At 42.9% G+C, this 23612-nt stretch overlaps 1 protein-coding gene across 4 annotated transcripts in view; it reads left to right on the plus strand.

Moving 5' to 3' along the window:
* The window catches only part of LOC308124205 (syntaxin-binding protein 4), a 105391-nt gene that overhangs the window by 38360 nt on the left and 43419 nt on the right, over positions 1-23612 (plus strand). For all 4 annotated transcript variants that reach the window (XM_080487104.1, XM_080487102.1, XM_080487103.1 and 1 more), the window contains exons 3-8: positions 77-172; positions 5300-5369; positions 5477-5551; positions 13631-13710; positions 15545-15668; positions 16587-16728. In XM_080487104.1, the coding sequence (XP_080343230.1) occupies positions 77-172; positions 5300-5369; positions 5477-5551; positions 13631-13710; positions 15545-15668; positions 16587-16728 (587 nt within the window). The remainder of the gene's footprint in view (positions 1-76; positions 173-5299; positions 5370-5476; positions 5552-13630; positions 13711-15544; positions 15669-16586; positions 16729-23612) is intronic.

Here is a 23612-nt window from a genome sequence, read left to right on the forward strand (position 1 = left end):
TGTCTAAACTAAAAACTTCAAATTTTCCTTGAATAAAAGCTCAAGGCCTTGAAATGTTTTTTTCATGTCCTGCCAGGAATTAAAGTGATTGGAGGAGTGAAGGAGCTAACTGGAGAGGAGTTTGGAGTCTACGTCAAACGGATTTTACCTGGTGGCCTTGCTTCTAATGATGGTGAGTGATCCACGATGAAAAGCCTCAGTCATCAAACACACAATGTTCTTATCAGACATGTTCACAAATGTTGAGGTTTGGGGGGCCGGGTCTTTGGGTCTGGATGGGGGGTTGGGCTGGGTACTGAGCTCAGCTGAAGGTCATTTGGTTGTTTTGGTTTGGTGATACATCACAACTTCAGCATCAGTATGACAAGCAGATATTTTTGCAGGTTGCACATGTACAGTATATACCTTTTACACAGAGTGTGGATAATGACTCTAATAAGTGATACCTCTAGCTTTACTTGGTATTGGATTAGAGAGGTGGTCGGTGGATTCACATCACCAGTGTTCAGTCATACAATCAGATGTTGCTTAAATAATCTGATTCTAGATTATATAATATGTCTCAGCAATGTGGGGATTTTGTTTTACAGATAAATTGTTTAACAAAGTGATTTTTTTATAAATCTAAAATGCCAAAACTGTCATAATAATAAAAAATCTCAGACTGTTCCTTCTGTCATTGATGGTTGATATTTTCATTCAAACATCTCACCTCAACCTGAATTTCATTTGAATGTTACTGTTCAGATAAAATAGTTGATGGACTGGTGACGGCCTAGCAGAGTACTGCTAACCTCTATTGCTGAATGATAAATGGTTGAAGTACATATTCAGGTTCAAGGCTTTACTGTGTGGACTGTTTTTGTGCATGTGTAGGTTTTCAGCTTCCTCCGACTATCCAAAGACATGCTGCTTAGGTTATTTGAGGATTAAATTGGACCAGCAGAGTTAGCCCGATGTTGCTCATTAGTATAACTGCTCAGTGGATCAGGAGGATTTTACTCCGAGCTACATGCTACATGCTAAAGAGTTTTACACTCCAGTGAAGCTATCACTAGTACGTGTCATGAGATGCTTCAGACTTGGGGAATTCTCAAAACCTCTGTACACGTTTTGATCCGGGATCATGCCAGAATCATGAGTGACGCTCGTCACGCCCACGCTCCTGCTCGCTGTTAATGAGTCGAAGTCATTATGCGGCTGCCACTCAGGAAGTTGTTGGATATTTTAAACATTCAACTACTCCTACCTGGAAAACGTCAACATGCAACTGAACCATCAGACTTCAGCAGGGCGTCCAGACGTGTCAGAGCCGACCCGTTAGAAGGGACCCGGAGCACAAACGCCCTGGAACTGAAAACTATGTGACAGAGCCACATTTAATAAAGGGTAAAGCTTTTTATACTTACAATGTAAACATCACCATCACTGTTGAGGTGCAATAATGAGCCCCAACCACCATTCAGCTCAAAGTGATGGTGAAAATGTCAAGTGACAATATTTCTTCACTTACTAGTGAATATATTACTTTCCCTTTAATCAAGTCCATGCTGAATAGATATAGACAGTAGTAGACCATTAATAAACAGTAATAGACCAGTAATAGACCGGTAATAGACTAGTAATAGACCGGTAATAGACAGTAATAGGCCGGTAATAGACTGGTACTAGACAGTAATAGACAGTAATAGATCAGTAATAGACAGTAATAGACCAGACTGAACCGGCAGAGACAATTGAATGTTATTGTACAGCTGGGGTGACCATCGTCGTGAACGCCCAGTGCAAATGGAACAGTCTGCACTGCAACATCATGGATTGCCTGTCCGGGGAGCAGTGAGAGTCTTTAACGGTGGAGTTTGTACATCATCTGTTGTTGATGTAAACACAAACTCCACCTCCTCTGCTCTTTCCAAAGTCTACTGTCCTGTCCGTTCTGAAGACGGCACATGCTGCTAGCTCAATGCGAGTGTTTAGACTGTTTTTATCCAACGAAGACTCTGAGATAAGCATTACACAGTAATGCAGTCTGTGCAAGTTAACCCGCAGTCGCAACTCGTATATCTTGTTGTTTAGTAACCGCGTGTTGACCAGGAAGGGACTTGAGATGGCTGGTTTGAAGGGGTTAGCTTTTAGCCTCGCGACTAGCCCTCCCCGCTGACCTATCTTTTTTTTTTCTTTCATGCCGTTGTCTGCGCTGTTTGGAATGATGGGAGGATGACGTTTGTTCCCTCGGGGAATCGCTGGACCTCCGGGGGAATAAAGTTCCAGTTTTGCTTAGAGTTGCAGCAACGCCTAGCTCTATACTTAATATCCATTTTGAAGTCAACATTGTAATTTTTGATAAACAAGGACTTTTATTTTGAAGGAGTTTTAAAGCTTTTATTTGGAAAGTCAGGACATGCAGGTTAAGTGGTCACATTTTGATTGGCATGGTATTGTGTAATCCTGGTATGATTGATGCAACACTGATGGACGCAGCTGCAGTCAGTGATGTCATCAGAGTGGGACAGAGGATGGATTTTATCTCCGTACTGTATTTTTGGAAACAACTCCTCTGAATCCACAGTTTTCAGGCAAATATTTTGATAAAATGATCATTTCTTGAGAGGAAAAGTTGTCGTCTTTCAGTCTGTGTGGGTTTTGAAGCAGTCAGACGTAACACCATCTGGTTGGGCAGGTTCTTGTCATGCTTCTGATCTGCTCGTTTTGTCGTTTAGCCACGGTGACCACTTGTTCAAGGTGTTGTATCATGGCTATTTTTGTTTTACCCTTTTTTTTAATAATTTTATTTCAGATTTATTTTCCTCCTGAAGGGAAATTCCATCCCGAATTGACCCATCGGTAGCAGCCACAGAGCAGCACTCAGGGGCCGAGGGTCTTGCTCAGGGACCCCAAGTGTTTTTTGGGAATGTTGGAGGAACCTGGAGAAAACCCACACACACATAGTGAGACCATGCAAACTCCACACAGAAAGGCCCACGACCTTCTTGCTGTGAGGCGAGAGCACTAACCACTGCGCCACCGTGTGGCCATGTATTTGAAGGAGAGAGGCGGCGGGATTCAGCGTTTGGAGCTTTGAGGGCTAATAAAATCGAAACCGCTCGAGTAGTCAAAAAGTTGAACAGATTTCTGAGCAGAAGCGTCTCTCCTGTCATTTAATCGTATTTTGAAGGCAATACGATGTTCGCCGTCAGAGGAGATAACGTGTGCGTGAGGGCGTTGTTTTGGATGAAAATCGTATTTTTAAAGGCAAATTGCAGACTTCCCGTTGAATTTGGGTCAGGGGTATCGGTGTGTGACTTTTAGGTCTTGATGAGACGAACAAAGAAGTTTTGGTTTGATCTCCCTACATCATTCCTAGAGGTCGTGGTGGCGATTTTACTGTTTCTAGGTGGCTGTTTTAGTGTTTCTAGGTGGCTGTTTTAGTGTTTCTAGGTGGCTGTTTTAGTGTTTCTAGGTGGCGCTAGAGAGCACATTTTGGCACTCTGGGGATTACTTTTTACATTTTCTTAAATTTTCCGCCAGTCTTGATGAGTGTGCCAAATTTGGTGAAGTTTTGAGCATTTAGTGGGTCAAATTTGAGCTCAATTAGTATAACAAAAAAAGAAAAATAAACATGACAAATACAATAAGGTCCTTCCCTCCAGCTGTAAGCCACATAATTCTTCCATCGTTTCCATTTGATTTATAGAAATGTTAGTTGTTGTAAATATTTGCTGCGGTTTCAATTGCACTTTGACTCGCACTAGAAATACTGTCGTTGTTAATATATGCCACTCTATTATTTATGGTTCGGTAGATAAATTTGCCATTTCCTTAATTTTTATTTAATTTAAAGTTGGTTTAAATGTGATTTACTGTGTCAACAACTAAAGAATATAAATATTCCCGCTGCCACACAAGCCGAATATTTGGATACTCGTCATCAATTGGGCCAGAATATCGGGAGAACAGAAATTGCTATTCGGACCAACCCTACTCTGAAGTGACAAGTATTGTCAAGATTGCTCTCCTGTGTCTATGAAAGCATGAATAAAACACAACAGTCGACTGTCATGGCCTACTTTCACTGTGCCTTCCACAATAAATATAGGCCACAGATTTATCAGCCCAATTGTAAATTCCAAAATTCCATTCATAGGTTTTGTTTGTAGGATGCAGTTGGTACATTTACATTCTCATCAAGGTTGTTGACAGCTCAATTTTGTGGCCACATCCCTTTCTCCTTCAGCTGCTTGTATCCACATCAAAGAATTCCACTCGTTCACCTGATTTCACCGGCTCCTCTGGATGGCTTTTCCTCATGGTGACTCCAAAATAAATGTCTCCAGATGGAACAGAAGGATGTTGCTGTCACTTAAACGGATATCAGTGACGCGTCACACACAGTGTGAATACCCAAGACACTGATGGACTGAGCACAACCACCTTCAAGTCAAAGAGCATGAAACCATTTCCAATGTCTTCCAGGAATTGTCTTTATTCCACACAAGTATGCACTCTGTATTCAGTGCACTTTAATTTATTCTCCCTACACATACTAAATCTAACCTTTTTTTTTTTTTTTTTTTTTTTTTTTATAACAAAAACTAGCTGTGAAATCATTCAAGATATTAAAGGAAACTGGAAAAGGAAAGTTGGTCATACAGTGCAGATTATAAATTCTTCTCTTGAAATATGGACACCATGAGCATCAATATCAAACTCAACTTCATACTGATAAGGATTAATTTTAATCCTGCAACATGAATAATTATGTGCAGGTCAGAAGCAAAGTGATCCTGCTACGACAAAGCTCGAGATTGATGTGCCCTAACCCTAACCCTACTTTCAGCTGAAGCTTTGGTGCTATACACCTTCAGGTCTTGGTTTGACAGCTGAATTGAGGAATAAATGTTTTTGCTTTGGCAATGACTTTCATAATTAAACATTTGCATTATGACCTGGTATTGACGTGATTTGAAGCTCCCACAAAGAATTCACCCATCAGACTGGTTGTGACTTGGTTGGTACGGAGGGTTACCTTCCATCCCCCATTTTGCCTGCAGATGTGTCAACATGCGTTTGGACGAGACAACATTCGGGTCCAAGTTCCTCTGAATGGAAATCAGCCCTAACCATGGACGTGTGAGCGTGTGTGTGGATTGGACTGATCATGGAAATTTCATAGGCTGCACTGTAAAATGCACAAGATCAATGTAGTCCAAGTAAAGCCCACTTAGGTAGACGCATCCTTGAAGAAAACTGGCCGCTGGCACGTTCACTGTATTTCTGACCTGAATTTGATTGCTCGCAGGAAACCTGCTGCCAGGGGACCAGATCCTGGAGGTCAACGGGGACAGTCTTGTAGGAGTCACGAGTGAACGGTAATGAAAGCTACGCTTAATGCTGTCATGTCTATTTAAACCCTGTCACAGAAATATGATATACTGAATCATCATAGCAACCCAGTGCGTGTTGTTTGTGCTCACAGAGCGGTGGATATCTTGAGAGCAGCCTCTGCAACCAATCACATGCGCCTTCTCATAGCCAGAGATGAGGAAGCAAAGTAAGTAGATGCAGTTTGTGTGAGATCACTCTATATGTACTCCGACCACTCAAATCTAAAATGACGAGAGCCGTATAGCTTCCAATAATGGTGCATTTGAACAGTATGCAAGTCAATATTCACGTCAAGAGAAATAATGCGATGACAAGTGTTTGTTTATGCAAATTATAACTGTATATGATAAAAGGTTTCTCAGTAACTTTGTAAAAGATGCTGTGTTTCGTCATCTCTCTGCGTGTCTGTTTATGAGAGCAGAATCAGGTTTGTTGGCCTTCAGACACAGCTGGATCTGCTTTGGTATGCAGCAGCTGTCAGTACACATTCAGCAACTGACTTCAAGAGACACAGCAGACAGAAACAGCACAGCACAATGCCTGCAAACAGCATGGGAGGAGCAGCACATTAAATCTGAATACGTGAACTATACTGACATGCCGTGCGACATGAGGGGGTTGTCCTGTCGTCAGTGCATCTTCTCACTGTAACAACAAAATAGATGGGTTCGGTTGTTCACACAGGATATGTTATAATGTCCAACATTTATTTTCTCCTGAACAAGTGGCAAGTCCATCACAGGACTTTCATGAAGGGACACACAATCCCACACCTGCAGACGACATTGAATCCCCAACAGAGGCAACGATTATGTCTTTGCATTGAGTGAAGAAGGCTGGGGCAAGTTGTGCAGGAACATGCAAAACAGGAGAAACATGCAAACCCAATGCAGAAAACCTCCAACCCAGAACTGAACCATGTCACAACGAACAAATATCTCCGGGTGTACTCCAACCAGAAAGACTGGACGGTCCTGCTGAGGCAACATGATGTGGCCTTCAGAGCCGGAGACAGAGAAGAGTACAGCGCAGCCAGAGCAGACCTGACAAGAGGAGGATAGAGGACCATTTCCTTGACAACACGCGGCCGGTGTGGAGGGGAATTCAGCACCTCACCCACTAGAAGTCTACAAACGCCACGATGGCTGAGGAAGAGGCTGCACTCGCGGAGCAGCTGAACTGCTTCACACTGAGGTGGAAGGATCTCCAACAGCAGATGGCAGCAGCCCCAGGCTCACGGTGCAGGAGCACTTGGTGAGGGGGACACTGAAAGCAGTGAACTCGAGAAAGGCCACAGGACCTGATGGAGTAAACGGGAGGGTCTTGAGAGGGTGTGCAGATCAGCTAGTTGGGGTCTTCACAAAGATCTTCATCCTGTCAGTGTCCCAGTCCTTCCTCCCACCGCCTCAAGCCCGCCACTATCGTCCTGCTGCCTAAAAAGTCCACCAGCAGCAGCCTCAACGACTCCGGACCAGTTGCTCTAACACCTGTGACGATCGAGTGTTTTGAGAAGCTGATCTGACGTCACATCATGTCCTGCTTCACGCCCACATTTGATCCACCTCAATTTGCATTGAGCTAACAGATTGACCGAGGACGCCATAGCTTTAGTGCTCCACACTACTTTCTCCTTCCTGGAACAGCAGGGGTGCTATGCCAGGCTGCTCTTTGTCGATGTGAGCTCTGCTCTAAATACTTCTGGGCAGACTCACAGTGAAGTTGCTGGACATTGGACTTCCTCCACCACCTGCTGCTGGATCAGAGACCTCCTCTCTGATGGTGTTCAGACTGTTAGAGCTGCTCCACACTTCTCCACAGGCCTCAGCCTCAACTCTGCCTCGCCATGGGGGAGTGTGCTGAGACCTCCTCTGTACACTCTGTCAGCACCCACCCAGACAACACCATCATCAAATTTGCTGTTACACCACCATGATGGAGCTCATCTCCAACAATAATGAGACTGCGTACAGGAATGAGGTTCAGAGGCTGATGGGGTGGGGTGAGGTCAGCAACCTGGTCCTTAACACCTCCAACACCAAAGAACTGATTGTTGACTTCAGGAGGAGGAAGTCTGAACTGCTACCCATCAGCATTAACGGGGAGGATGTGGAGAGGGTCGCCAGCTTCAAGTTCCTGGGTGTGCACATTGATGCGGACCTCCAATGGAGCAGTAAGACCAGGGAGACAGTGAAGAAGGCTCAGAAGCATCTCGACTTTCTGAGGACCAACTTAAAGAGGGAACTGCTGACTGTCTTCTAGCGCTGCTCCATTGAGAGTGTCTTATCACACTGCTTCTCTGCGTGGTTTTCCAGCTGCACGGTGGCACACTGGAAGGTTCTACAGAGGGTCATAACACTGCCCAAAAAAACATTGGTCACCCTCTTCCCCTTCCTGGAGAACCTCTTCAGAACCCGCCGGAAGACCACACCCCCAGGACAGCGGGTGTCTTGACATCTATCTTGACATGTATGAATATAATATTTACATGATGAGCATAATATTTATTACTTCCTTCTCGATAGTATTGTGATTGTAAAGTTATTTTTGGAAAATGTATTTGTTTGGTCAGCGAAATGTGTGCATGAAACTTGTATTTCCGGCACTATTGTGGAGGAAGGGCAAATTTTGTTGAGCTATCACACAGGTGTATGATTGAATAATTACAATAAAGTTTATTTTCTGATTCTGATTCTGATTCTTCTTGCACTGAGATGAGAGTTTTCACCATTAAAACAGAGTTATGCAATTCCTGTATTTTGGTATAAGACAAACGAGAACTGCTGTGGAGGGATGAGACATGAGTTGAATATGTTATAAATTAATCTCTTTTAGGAATTTGTATTAAATAATATTCATTCAGGTCATCTCATTGAGACTCAACTTCTCATTTGCAAGAGACAAGTTAAAGATGTAACACAACTTACATAACATTACATAAACACAATGACAAAAATCTGAAACATTTTCACTGGGACCACACAAAAACCACTAACCCCCTAGCCCTGCCCCGCCCCACCCCGCCCCGCCCCGCCCCGCCCCGCCCTGCCCCGCCCTGCCCCGTGGACTGTAAGGTGGTGGAGGTTCCAGTAGCGTCAACACAGAAGCTTTGTGGAAGTGGTTTTGTTTTCATATGGAGTAGACTTTATGGCATTTCATAAGTACTCTGTTTGCTGGGATGTGTGGCGATTAGCCAACAAGCACATAGTATGAATATTGGAATAAATGGTGGCTTCCTAGCTCAGTTGGTAGAGCATAAGACTTGCAATCTCAAGGTAGAGGGTTCAAGTACCACGCCGGGCGCCACCTTCTCGTGGGCTCTCCACCTGCAGGAAGGTTCTTAATGGGTGCAATGTGATCTGGGTGACGGTGTTCAGACTGACACCACCACCACCCGGAAACGGATAAGCGGGAGAAAATTGATGGGTAGTGGCTTGCTTCATTAATGGACTTTCCCTCACTGGCGTTTTTTTTTTTTGTGTATAAATACATTTTTTGTCAATTAGGACCAAACTGTGGTCTGTATGCTGTCAGAGTGCACTTTATCAAACAGAGAGGATCAAGGACCTCAAGCAATGGATAGTGTGAAAATAAGATCCAAAAACAACCCTCTTTGGTATCCTAATGTTCCAGGATAAATTAATATACTAAATGAAATCATTATGACAAATTACGAGGAAGGATTGTGACTGATGTTTATGGTTCATCAGTTTTAGAAATTTTTGCGTTCCAAGGAAAAGTACCCATTTTCAGATGTCAGCCTTCCCACAACTTCAACATCCTGCTCACTCAAAATCAACCCGCATCAGGCTCCTCAAACCAAAGTGGACTTTCCCCTATGCAACATGCTTCTTCATTACACTTCCTGTGAGACTCTTGTTGTTTGCATCAGCACAGAAAACCATCAGACGAGAGAACAGAGTCACAGATGAGCTTTTTAATGTTAATAACAGAGAATTGACCAAAATCAACTCATAATGCATAATTGTGAATAACTCCCAAAAAAATATTATTGGAGGCTTATCTTTTCTTTAGTGTAACCTTCCTGCAGCCAGATGAGCGAGAGATGACAAAGCCAATCAAGGTGAATTTCCAATGTGAATAAAACCGCTGGCATGGCTCATGGTTGAGACTGCTAGTATTAGTCCTGTGCCAGCTTTCTAATCTGATCAGGACCAGAGTGGGTGAAAACAAGGTCAGTGCCAGCTGTCAGCATCACAAGCCAAGTCGTCCCTTCAAATCACGGCTGATGCCACAATCCTCAATTCCTCATCCTTAAAGGTAGCAGAGGATTAGCATATTTAAACTAGTAAGGCTGTTGCACCCTGCTATTTCCTGAAACATTTGTTCTGTTCCTCTGTGGAGAAACGCCGGATTTACAGTTCAGTTGTCAGAGAGGATACATGCCAGAAATTACAAGTCAGTGACTCGTGTGCTAAGATGTGACACAGCAAGAGAGTGAATATGTAGTGACATGAACGTGATCGTGGCACTTTAGAGGGCGGTGGAGTTTCCGGGTGATTCCTGCTCTGTTATGATGCGATGGATTCTCACAAAGTGTCAGCAGGCTGAGGGAAGGTGAGGGAGTTTAGGGCCAGGCTGGCGCTCCTGACGAGATGAGCCCTGTGTGTTAATCTGCCCCGCTGTGCTTTAACTACCCAGCAGCAGTGAGCCGAGCGGAGGACAGCAGCGGGATTATGTCTCTTTCAGACCGCACCTCCCCTTCCACCCCATCACGTTCCCCCCACTCTCTTTATTGACAAGGCTAAAGCCCGTTAGCGCTCGCTATAAGCTTTCTAGCATATAATAATACAGTCCTATCACAACTTTACACTTTTAGTGACCTCAACTCATCTTTTTTGATCTAATATGTAAACCACAAGCTATGTAAGCAGCAAAATTCAGCATATCATCATGGCTTGTTTCAAACCTTCAAAACAACCTAAAAATAGTTAGTGTAATATATAATAAGAGTCAATAGATGTTAACAAGCCAACCAGCTCGTCACGGTCCAATCGATCTTAAAATACCACTTTGTCCCACATGATGGAGTAGTGAGTCACCCAAACAAAACACATTTTCTCACGTTCCAGCACAACAACAAAAAACTCTGACAATAAATCAACAGGAAATATGTCAAGTCAACAAGATTTTGCCAACAACAGAAAACTGATGGAACCCTGAAGAAAACTGACTTTACTGCCACCTAGTGCAGAATGTGGTATTACCGTCATCCTCCATGTTGTGTCTGAAAACACCCAAAATGCATATTGAGGTTAAGGAGAGGATCCTGGTTCGAATATATCAGAGGTTTCAACAGTGTTAACTAACTGTTAACTACTACTTTTCACAGGTCATAACACAACAATCAGATAATTCACTTAGAGAACTTCTCTCCAGTATTAATGAAGTATTTCTCACTAAAAAGCTTTAGCATAAATGTCATAATGGACAGATATGTTTATGAAAACTTTCTGGAGGCGGCAGAAATCCTGCCGTCTAAAAAAACGACAAACTTTTACCCATTTCAGTCTGACGACAATCAGTGTTCTTTAAAAAAAAAATTCTTGTCATTTTAAATAATTTAGTCAATAGAAGTGCATTAAATGTGACAATATTTTAGATGTTTAATGCAACACGTCACATTCAACCGAATTCAAACTTTTCAAACTCGTATTTCTCACCCTTTTCCCTTTATTTTACCATAATTTCTTCCGGTGTCTCGAGGACACATGGCTTCTTTTAGTTTTTTCCATGATTGACCTGAATGGTGTTTTTTCACTGTGTAGTGTGGCCTGTGAAAATTAGACAAGGAACAAAGGACAATGAGGAGGTGGAGTTGTGTTAAACAGTCGTTAAAGCTGTTTGTTTATTTATTTATTTATTTATATATATATATATATATATATATATATATATATATATATATATATATATATATATATATGTATATATGTATATATATGTATATGTGTATATATATATATATATATATATATATATATATATATATATATATTTGTTTATTTATTTATTTATTTGTTTGTTTGTTTGTTTGTATGTATGTCCGTTTATTTATTTTTTCATTTATCTATTGGATGGGTTGGATGATTTGTCACCATCTGAAGAACCTTCCATTAGATTTTGGATCTGACAGGTCCTGAGGAGGTAAGATATTATTTTGTAGACACCCTTCAGCTCGACGCTGCCGTTAGCCATCTGCTCACACACTGCCAACTCCTGTCCCCGCCCCCTTCTCCACTCTCAGCCAATCACATGCCAACTCACTCTAACGGTGAGTTCAAGTCACACAAAATAATGGGAACCAACAGAACATAATTTAAACTTAACATTGCAACAACCTGATGAAATTCAAACGACCAAGACAAATGATGGAGTGATGTGGTGGATCAAGTAACCTTGAAATCTATTGGTCTCCATGGTGACAAACCTGGCGTTGGCTGTGGTATACACTCTACCGAGTGTCCGCTCTAGTTTAATAATAATAATAATAATAATAATAATAATAATGCATTCTATTTTTATTGCAGTTTACATCAGTAAATTTCAAAATGCTAAAAACAATGAGCTAAAGCAATAATATAAAACACTTCAAATATCAGCAATAAAAATCACTAGATGCAAATACAAAACACTTACAAAACAGCAATAAAAGTCAATTAAAGCTGCAAAACAGGAGTGTTTTTAGTCCTTTTTAAAACAATCAGCAGTCTTTGGAGCCCTCAGATGCTCTGGAAGTGAAATCCACAGGCGGGGGGCTGCGGAGCAGAAGGCCCTGTCACCCAGAGTTTACCATGAGGTCACTTTCAATTGTAATCTAGAAAAGCTGAATTCACAGAAGACATCATTGTTTGGTTCTTAGATGATGAAGGTGCATTGTTTACAGGCAGCTCATGCTAAATGAGACAGACCTGCAGCCTCCCATCAAAACTAGTGGAGGAAGTTATTTGATGTGAGGGTCAGAGAGTCCAAGTGAATGACAACTTATCGATTCATACTCCTCTCCCCTTCCTTATTTTCCTCTGCATGTTTGAATCAAGTACAGCTACTGGTTTTTATGTCAATAGCTGTTAGTAATATGCCTGTAGAGGAATGAAATCAAGGACCACAACAGGGACCAAAGCACACAACAGAAACATAGTTTAACAGTAGTGGCAGTGGTGCCCGCCACCGTCGGGTTCACTCACAGAGGCACGGGGTCAGGACTTTGGAATGCCATAATTGTTTTATTAAATAAAGAAAAACTGACAAATAGACACACAGCTTCTTCCAGGCTCCCATGCTCTGTCTGTGTCTCCCGCCTGTCACCCCGTGTGTCCGGGCAGCTCCTCCTTTATAGGCAGAGAGGTGAGGCAGCACACCGGATTCACATCAGGGGCTTCATCACCTCTCTGCCACAACAGTTTGTTCCAAACCAGGCAGGCAGAGTTCAGTTAAAACAAAAAAACAACAACAAATGAAGGCCCATGAAATGAAAACAAATCCTGTGACACTATAGGCCACAGTTCACAGAGGTCAGCATTAAAAGCTGTGTTTGTTCTCCTCAATACACGTTATTGGACAGAGCCTTGCATTAATCAAACACATTAGGGCTGCAACTAATCTGTGGATTATTTTTACAATTATTCAATGAATCATTTTAGTTTTTTGTTTTTGCTTTAATCAAACATTTTTGTTTAGCCTATATTTATTCAGGAAAGTTATTGAAAAAAATACACTTCTCAATAACTTATCTGATAAATAATCTGATGTTTTCTCCTCTTTTTTCATTGGCAACCCTGTTAAAACAAGCAATTGAAATCAAACCAATAAACATGACGTGATATTATAAGGATACATACACACACACACACACACACACACACACACACACACACACACACACACACACACACACACACACACACACACACACACACACACACACACACACACACACACACACACACACATACATACATACAAAGATGGAAAGCGAAGACAAAAGAATGTTTTGGAAATTGTCTAAAATAATAAATGACTTACCTTTATGAAACTAAATTCACAATAAAACTTACCATAACTTTTTACAGTGCACTCTGCCAGGCTGAAACAGCAATAACAGCAAAGGCATGCAGAGTCACTGAAAAGTACAAAGCACACATTCTGGAATATTACAGCCCTTCTGTTGTCACTCTGAGTCTTTTCCCCACCAGAAGCCTCAACAGTCTGTTTCTTTCTTTCAAAGGAGAGAATTTGCTGAGCTGCTGGAGAAGTACGGCTCTAACGGCAGCACCGGATCGACGCGGAACTCTCCAATCCAGCAAGGTAGTTTTACATTCCACTTTCATTCCACCTTCTAAAGCATGGACTGTAATTTAATATAAATTTACATAAGCCAGTACTCCACTAAACTGCTTTGCACATTCTCCCTAAGAACACAAAGAGCTTAAAGTGCCGCGTGTCTGTGCTGGAAAAACTCTTGAAAAAGCCCTTAAGCCGGAAAAAGAGATGTTAGGAAGCTGGGTAGGATCAGAAAAGGGATTCTTCCTGAGAATCAGCGGGTGGACAATTAATGGAACGGTCCAGAGGGGAAAAGTATGGCAAGACTGTAAATAATCATTGAGCCTGACCTCTTCTCTACGACCTGTCTGTGTGTGATGATGTGTGAAAACCCTAAAGGATGGATGGAGGAAGTGGACCTTTGAAAATGGCTTTTGACAAGCGCACGTGTCCATTACACAATTGCCAACATCTGTTTGAGTTGGGAAGGAGGCAGCCAGCTGGTACACATTGTTCAAACAGGCTTCCTGTGTGCGCCGTGCAAAGAAAAGTGCTGATACGTCAGGATTTCACTCTGAGATGATGAACTCCAAATGTATTGCCATCAGGTTGATGGAAAACTAAGACGTAGTAAGGTTAATGTTCATGAAAACAAAAAAAAACTGAAGTATTAGTTACTATAGAGCAAAGGTCAATGAATAACTGGTGAATCTGCTTGGACACGGGTGTCACATGCCACAACGAAGAGCGCAAGCAGATTATATCCAGATTATTACATGCACACAGGAAGAAAATGCAAACTTGGCAGAGAAAAGCTGCAGAACTTGGTTGTTCTCGGTGTGAGTCAGTACTGCTCTCCATTGCAATTCTAGAAACTGTGACTCCAAAAATATTCCAAATCAGCACAGAGTGTAGCAACTGTGAAAAGACAAAAGGAAAAAGAAAAAAAAAAAAAGACAGGACTTTTATCTATATTGAAGTCTTACAAATCAGAAAAAAGGCAGGCCCTTTAAAATCTGTATTTTTTATAATCTACTGAATGCAAAAATCAAGCACGTGATTTGACTTTTTTTACACTAGCCATTGTGTCTTTAACCGTGCATTGGAACAAGTGGGCATGGTGGTTCATTCATCCATCCATCTTCAGTCCTGCATTATTCTGATCAGGACCGCAGGGTACTGGACCTGACCCTGATAACTGCAGGTGAAGCACCGGATCAAGTCAAATCATGATGAAAAGATGAGCAAAATGAAAAGAGTAATCCATAAAACTTCTAGAAACAGTTTCATTTTCATTAAACTTTGCAGCCTCCTCCTGACATGTACTGATTTGCCTCCTCAATGACACGTGCTAATCAAATGGCGTTGGTTTATTTTTACAGCTTTCATAATTTCATACGTTTACTCTTGGAGCAAGAGTACTGTGCAAACTGGCTCAGAAAACAGATAAACAGCCTTTTTTGCAATGAAAAAGTCGTGACATTAAGTATACTGCTAAATGGAGCATGAACGACCTCACTACTGCAGTGGATGAAAAAAAAACAAGTCAGGGGGATATTTGTGTTGCTCGGCAGTTGGTTGGTCAGCATATTGGGTATTATTCTGTGCTTAGAGTCGCTCAGGCTTAGGAAAGGTTTGACAGAACGGCACATATGCAAGTGGAGAGTCTCAGCTCTCCTGAGCCATCTAGAGCTGCACAAACCTCATGTGGCTTCTATGTCAGAGTGTCTGAACTGAAAGGTGGGAAGTTCATCCCCGGCACAGGAAACACTTCACATTGGCTCACTGACCTCTGAGATGGCATTTAGAGCGTCTTGGTGTTTTTGCATATAAACTCATGTTGAATGTCTAATCCTGTGTTTCTTGGTCTGGCTCTAAGGAGGTCGCTACCTGGACAGCACATCGTCGGGTTCCTCGTCACGCTCCCAGAGTCCTTTGCTGTTGAGTCCAGCGGGTTCTCAGAACATGTACAACAGTAATGGGCCCATGCTGCGCTCCCTCAGGTGAGAGCTGGTCATGTCATGGAGAGCTCACAGACTCACGGGGTTTGGATGGATTCAAATACTTTCCACCAGTCATAAAAGCATGTGTCAGGTTCATTTTGTTCATGGAGGTTTCATGTCCCAAACCTTTTAACAATCAACATTTTTCTAGCCAGTCATGAACTTCACCAACCGTGATGTTCTTTGTAATTCTGAAGCTATGGCAGACCCTCTGACACCTTGGTTTTTGGATTACGGGCTGTTAAAGATGTCTCCTACAGTCTATGTCTAAACCTAAAGCAGCACAACTAAGGCTCCCTTTAAACAACATTGTTTTTAAGTAAAAATGCAAAACTCATGAAAGAGCCACTGAAAACACAACTTTTTAAAATTGCTCGGACTCTGTCTCCGTGGCAACGGGGAAAACACAACTTGAAAGGTTTGAAACGCTGGTCCTGTGCGCCACGGTCATAGTAAGGAGTTCTTCTGCACATGCTCAGCACACTGAAAAAATAAAATAGTTGGAAAAATTAACTGAGGTGCTTCAACTGGTAACATTCATAATCTTCTTGAACTTAACTGAACAACATTTCCTCCGTGGTGTCATGACTCCCACTCCAGATTCTCCTGTGACTTGGTACTTTTATTTTGACAGTCAAAGTAATAACAATCCACCTTGGTGGTCTGTCCTCTAGAATGTCCGTGTTCTCCCGTTGTTCATGTTTAGAGCGTTTTGTTCTCTGCATGTGTGTTTGGTTTCATTACAACAACAACACTCACTAGTGGCCCGACGTTTTCAGCATTTCTGCCGATTCCGTGTAAATGAACATTGTTTTTAAATGTTTCTTTTTATGCTTCTTTTTAACCACATGTTGAGCTTTTTGTGCAGCTTATTACATAGTGAAAGTGTAATTTGTGTGTTTTCACCCATTTGTTCAGTCACCCGGGTGAAGGAGTCATTCAGCTTATTTCAGTATCACGGTCCAGCAGCCTGGGCATCACCATCGGAGGAGGCTCCAACAGGCCCGACGGCCCGGCCGTCTTCATCCAGGAGGTTCTGTCTGGAGGAGACTGCCACCGGGTGAGGACTGACACACACACACACACACACACACACACACACACACACACACACACACACACACACACACACACACACACACACACACACACACACACACACACACACACACACACACACACACACACGCTGAATGACGGAAACCTTATACATTTAGGTGAATGATTTAGAAATTCTATACAAGTATATGCAAATAAGCAATAATTTACACGTTTACACTAAACCTGTAGCCACCTGATGGTAATAAAACACTAATGAGATTTTTTTTTAAACTGAGATGTAACTGAATTGCAAATAACTAATTGCAAAGTTCCTAATAATTTTTTTTTAATGGAACTGCATTCATTCACTAATCAGTATATGAAAAGAGATGACTGACAGTTGTGGATTTCTCATTAGTTCCTCTGACCAATAAAGCTGAAATGAGAGACTTGGTTTGAAATGAGATGGATATTTGTGTGGGAATGTGAGGAAGCTGATCCCTCCAGCTCAGGTTGCTGACTGTGTCTCTCGAGGACGGCATGTTAAGTGATATAGATGGAATGCAGCATAGAGGGACTGCATGGAGCTGAAGGTGAGTGTAGAAAGTAATAGAGTACATGCTGCAGCTTACTGAGCGCTGTCAGGTCCAACAATGTTGATCAGGTTAAAACAGACTTCTCCTGAGCTTAGTTATTGTGACCTCACAGGCGCAGCAGTGAGCAACCTTATTCATGGTGTATTGACAAATGCACTTTGTAGCAGCACATCATATATTTATTGTGATTGTCATATAAACATTTATTTATTTATATACAGTATATTGCAGAAAAGTGAATGTACTGTGGATCCAGACTCTGCAGGTCAACATATTTGTATTTCACTTCAATATTTCAACATATCATGTAAGCCGGTGACATCAGGACAGAAATCAAAAGCACAAATATCAAGAAAAAAAGACTCAAAACAAGAAAATTAACAAACTTCTTCAATTCAGAAACTGTGCTGGTTGTTTCTGGTTAAAAGTGGGTCCAATATGAGAAAGAACACTGTAATTCAGGAGTAAAAAACCCAAAGCAGACATCAACACATGTACTGAGGTGTTTGTGTTCATCACAAGTCAAATTGGTTTTGAAATACGTGAAAATATTATTGCATGTGACATCTAACTACATGGTGATTGGTCAATGAACACCATGTCTATCAGCACAAACTCCTCTCAGCATTGTTCATGATGTGATTTACACATCTGATATTCTGCATATTATATAACTAGTTCACATATCAGTACACTATCAGTGCATATGTGGCACGTTGACCACATAGACGTTTTTGGATCTGTGGCTGTCGTTTTGAAACTTTAATCTTGAGCAGTTTTCTGTGATTTTGTTGCTTTAATTATTGTGTATTTGCTATCCACCGAAACATCTGGTTTATTGAGTGTTTTGGTATGTTTATGCTTTACGATGAGATCGTCCACTGTGTTTGTGTCAGTATGGTGTCAGACTTGGAGATCTGGCCATAGTGACTTCCGGGAGTGAATGCAGGTGCTGCTGGCTGCTGCTCTTTGGTTCCCAGAGTTATTTTATCATCTTACCGTTGTTTCTAACTAACCGACAGTGTTAGACCGGCTTCTTCCCTCTATATGAAGCTGTCATGGTTCTCTCTGGCCAATCAGCTGCAACAGTAATGGTCGACAAACTTTTAATCTGGACTCTGCTCACCTGTATCGCTTCACCCTACTCTGACCGTCCCCTGCAATCCTCTAGTACACCACCGCTGAACTTCTCCAACTCTCCTTCCTCCTTTCAACTCTGCCATCAATGCTTCACCGCTACCCGGATACCGTTCACCTTCCCCGTCAGAAATACATCCACAGAGGCTCCCGATGGGGCTTCCAAATAGACCATTCCACCACAATAAACTTTGTTCAGACTATGGAGAAACACCCCCACAGCGATGCCAGTCCAAAAAACATGCACCGTGGGTTCCTGAGTAAGAAACTTGGCCCCCACCAGTTCCCCCTGAGTGCTGCCAACTGATGGGTCAATTCGGTGAAGCAATTCTCCCAAGGGGGATTAATATCTTATGATAAATAGATAAAAAATAAAACATCTGTGTGTTCAACATCTGCTCCCTCACCAACAAAGGTGTGCTCCTCCAAGATATCATGACTTACTGTAACTTTGACATCCTTTGCTTAACTTAACTTGGCAGCAGCCAAATGACTTTTCTCAGCTGAATGACAGCAACCCAGCAAGCTTTGTTCACATCTGCCAAGCATGTGTGTCTGGCCAAAGAGGCGCTCGAGATCTGCAAAGTCTCGCCAGTCTCACTGCCGACTCACGTTATTTTTGAATGTCTTGCCATTCAACTAAACGGATCCACACCAACCATATTCGCCAGAGTTTACCGTCCACCCAAACTCAATAAGGGATTTGTAAACGAGTTCTCTGCTCTGCCCGCTGACCTCTGTCACGTTGTCCCACTGTGACACTGCTGGGAGATTTCAACATGCACTTGGACATTTCCAACAACACCCTCTCAAAGGACTTTCATCTTGTCTGGAGCTTCAATCTACAGTAACATATTCACTTAGCCACACATTCCAAGGACACACTCTGGACCTGGGATGCTGCACTGGAATTCGATGCACCGCCTCTGATCTGTCCGCCTCCAACCATGAACTAATATCGATCACAGTTCACTTACCTTCATCCAAAACCAAGCTGCTTCATAATAATCTGCCCATCACACAGAACTCTAACCATCCTGATGAACTGGTGTTCATCTACAACTGCCTCGATAACCCCCTGGACACCCTGGCTCCACCCAAAACATGAGCTGCCTCCCTTCCTCACTCCACTCCTTGGTACACCCTGGAGTTACCTACTAAAAGCAACGGGCCGTCAACTAGAACACCTTCACACAAAAACTGCACCTTAACCATATTCCATAAACCATATGTCCCCGTCACCTCAGGTTTTCACAACTGTAACTCCATTTTCTATGTCTTTCCCCTAAAGACCTTCAACAAACTCAAAGTCATCCAACACTGTGCTGCCTGGATGATCACTGGAACCCCCTCCACCCACCACATCACCACAGCTCACTGGCAGCTCCTCTGGCTCCCGGTTCATCAACGCGTAGACTTCAGGATTCTGATCTTTACATCTAAAGTAACCCGCAACCTGCCTCTCATAGTCCACCACATCAACACACCCCCACACACACACAGTTCACACTTCACACAATGAGAGTCAACCTGCTCTCTGGAAATCTTTCCATATTTCAGCACCTATATATTAAATGCATAATTATTTGTTATTTATCCATATAATCATAAAGACCCAAGCCTGCGGTGTTATAGATGTCATGTGGTGTTCATGTTACAGAACTCCACATGACTTGAGCATGCGCACTGAGCGCTTCATATGAGCTTAAGGAGCCGGTGGCGGCTATTAGCACTAGCATTTAGGTGTGTTAACAGTTAGATATGTGTCCGCCCAGTACAGGGTGTCACTTACCGGGTCCGCTCCTCATAGGTTCTACTGTATTTATGCAGGTGCAACTGCATCTGTATGGAGTCGCAGCAGCACAACAGTGACATTTGTGTTTTCCTCTCTGCAGCTGGACGGCTGCAGTAAGAATGACTCAGTGAACAAGTTAATGAACGTGATGACTCGTGAGTTACCGTTCAGTAAAGTAGCTCACGGGTTTTGAACGATTCTTTGGGCAATCTTCTCTGTTTTTAATTTAGTGTAACTTTGCCATGGATTGCCTAATTTATAAGCAACATTATTCACAAGGTAGATTGCATTGACCATCCATGGTAGAAGGAGGGTGTGTAGTAGGTGGGACACGAGGTATATCCACCTGCACAACCTTCCAGGTGGACTATAATTTATATATAAAGGGAAATGTGCCATTTTCAGCTTTTTGCCACACATACCACTTTTAGTATGGAACGTATTAGCAATGATTTGTAAATGAGGCACCAGGACTCATCTCAACTGCCATGGTGTCCGTGTCACAAGGATCTGTGGGTGCTGGAATTGTGTTAATCGGGAATTAGGCTGAGTGGATGCAGAGAGGATGCCAGGACTCCTTGTTAAGTTAATGATATTAGGTAAGGAATGTGGTTGTAAACGTGTCAGTACTAGTAGTAATAGTAGTAGTAGTAGCAGTAGTGTAGAGCTGTTTACATTAGTTTCTATTGGTGAGTGCAGTTTAAGCTCATCTCTTGTTTTGTTTTTTTAGCATAGTTTGGTAGGTTGTGGCAGGTCCCCCCATCCAGGTCTGAGTGGGGTCCCGGCTGGGCTTGGCCCGGGTGCTTTGTGCTCCTTCTGGTCTCAGCCTGGTGGCTCATGTCGGTTCTATTAGTTTATGTTTGATCCTCAGTTTTTTATGTCTGGAAATTGCTGCTCAGGCTTGTTTGGTTGTGCAATGGTTGCTTTTTGAAAGATGTTTGAACCGGTGTGGTAACCGTAACTGTTATATGACTACCCATCAACAAGGGTATTGTCTGCCCCCCCTTCCCCCACCCCCCAATCAAGTCGCATGTATGCGACTTCTACGTCATTGGTGTGAGACAGAGATCAGTGTTTTGTCTTGAGAGTCACCAGGACAGACGCTGACAGATGTATTCAAACATCGTCCTTGACATCCTGAAGTTGTGGATGAACTCTGTCAGTGAATCTCCTCGTGCCACAATCCCACCCCTCCTGGCTCTGCATCCATTCATCTCTCTGTACGGAGGAAGCAGCCGCTGCTCCACCAAATTGCTAAAAAGCTGTGCTCTCTTTTTTCTCAGTCTGCTTCTTTCCCTTGGCATTTTGCCAAGATTTTGTCAGCTTGTTTTGCACAAAGTGGAGCCTTTCTGTGTGGAGTTTGCATGTTCTCTCGGTGTGTGGGGGGGTTTCCTCCGGGTACTCTGGTTTGAAAGTGAGTGTGTTTGGTAATCTGAGTATTTACCCTGTGTTAGACTGGTAACCTGTCCAGGGTGTATGCTGCCCTCGCCCACAGTATGCTGGGATCGGCTCCAGCACCGCGCAACCCTGAAAAGGATAAGTGGGATAGAAGATCGATGGATGGATGGGTAGCATCCATATTTACTTACGCAAACAGCAGACCCGGCGTGACATTACGCCTTCATCAGTACATGCGGGTCACTTCGGGGTTGGATTACATTCACACTGCAGTCTGATGGAGGTCTCAAGGCCTGCAGTGTGAACGTTGCCTATATTAAGGTGCGTTCACACATAACAACAACAGGAATGGCACAAATCTCAATTCTTGACCCCGCGGTCAAGAATTTTCAGTGGAATTAAATGATTCAGGGCCGAGGTGTCACATGCCATCACAGACAGTCGCGACCTGTTATCATGCGTTACAGTTAGTAGCAGGGAACAGTGGTGGATCATCACAAGTCATTACGCACCGTCACCATCATTCTTCTCTGGTGCTGCGCACCAATGTGCACAGCTGTGCGCTGCTGTTCGCACCATCACTTTCTCTCACCAATCAGTCAGGAATGTGGTGAATCAGGAGAATTTGGAGTATGCAGTGGTAGATTTTGCAATGAGTGATGTGGGCAGCCGGTCAGGGCGCACTCTGTGAAGGTGCACACCGCTCACTAGAGGGAGTGAGAATCTCCCCGTCTCTGATGCGTCTCGTGGAGGTGCTGGTGTTCGCCCAGGGTGTAAAACAAGCCAGGTCCACAGCAGGTATATATATATATATGGCTCCACACACACCCCAGTCATTCTACCATCAGCTGCTGTATGGTTCACATCCTCCAGATCGCTTCACATCCAGAGAAATGCTGTAGAGTTGCACAGAGAGGATGCAGCAGGGAAGTGAATGCTGTCACACTGTATAACTCATCAACACGCATCACAACTAATCCACATGCTCAGTTGCAAACTTCACATATCGAGACGAGTCTTATTATTCTCGGAAGATTTGTTGACCGCCAAAAACAAGCTCCACGAATATCAGGAATGTTGCGCACCGATACAACCATTTAAGAACTATATTCAGATGAGTTACTTCACATAAACAATGTCAGGAATGAGCCAGGAATGACGGGAAAATATTCGTAGCTCATTGTGCTGATATGTAAACGCAACTTTACCAAAGGTTAGTTGGGGACTTCGGGGTCACATTACAAAATGCAGCATCTCTGTGCCACTCCATCAATTACATTGGAAACTCACGCTGGCAGAAAATCTGCCCTTGTTTTTTATACAATACCCAGAATCTTTGAATAAAATCACCACCAGTACACAAATACCAATGGTCTTTTCATTAAAGACCACCGCCCGTCCTAAACCCCAAATGGCTCCCAATGGAGTGGCTGCATCTTGCATGGCAGCCGCTTCCATTGGTGTGAGAATGTGTGTGTGTGTGTGTGTGTGTGTGTGTGTGTGTGTGTGTGTGTGTGTGTGTGTGTGTGTGTGTGTGTGTGTGTGTGTGTGTGTGTGTGTGTGTGTGTGTGTGTGTGTGTGTGTGTGTGTGTGTGTGTGTGTGTGTGTGTGTGTGTGTGTGTGTGTGTGTGTGTGTGTGTGTGAATTGGTGAATGTGATTAACAATGAAAAGCGCTTTGGGACCACTCAAGCACTTGTAAAGCACTGTATAAGTGAAATCCATTTATCATTTGAAGGATAGAAGGCACTAAGTGGATACTGTAACTCACAAACTAGAGAAGGGTTTTCAAGGTGTAGGAGGAAGAACCAGTTTCCCAAATCTCATTTCAAGAGCCCAGAACAATGCTGAGTGGACCTGACCAGATAAAAGCAATAGGAGAAGCCCTAACCTGCATAAAATGTTTATAAAAGATGTATGCATTGGTAGATGTTAGTGAAAATGCTGGTAAAATGCCTTTAGCCAGTTAAACAGCTGAA

The sequence above is a fragment of the Lipophrys pholis genome (assembly GCF_963383615.2).
Source record: "Lipophrys pholis genome assembly, chromosome: 19".
Taxonomy (NCBI): domain Eukaryota; kingdom Metazoa; phylum Chordata; class Actinopteri; order Blenniiformes; family Blenniidae; genus Lipophrys; species Lipophrys pholis.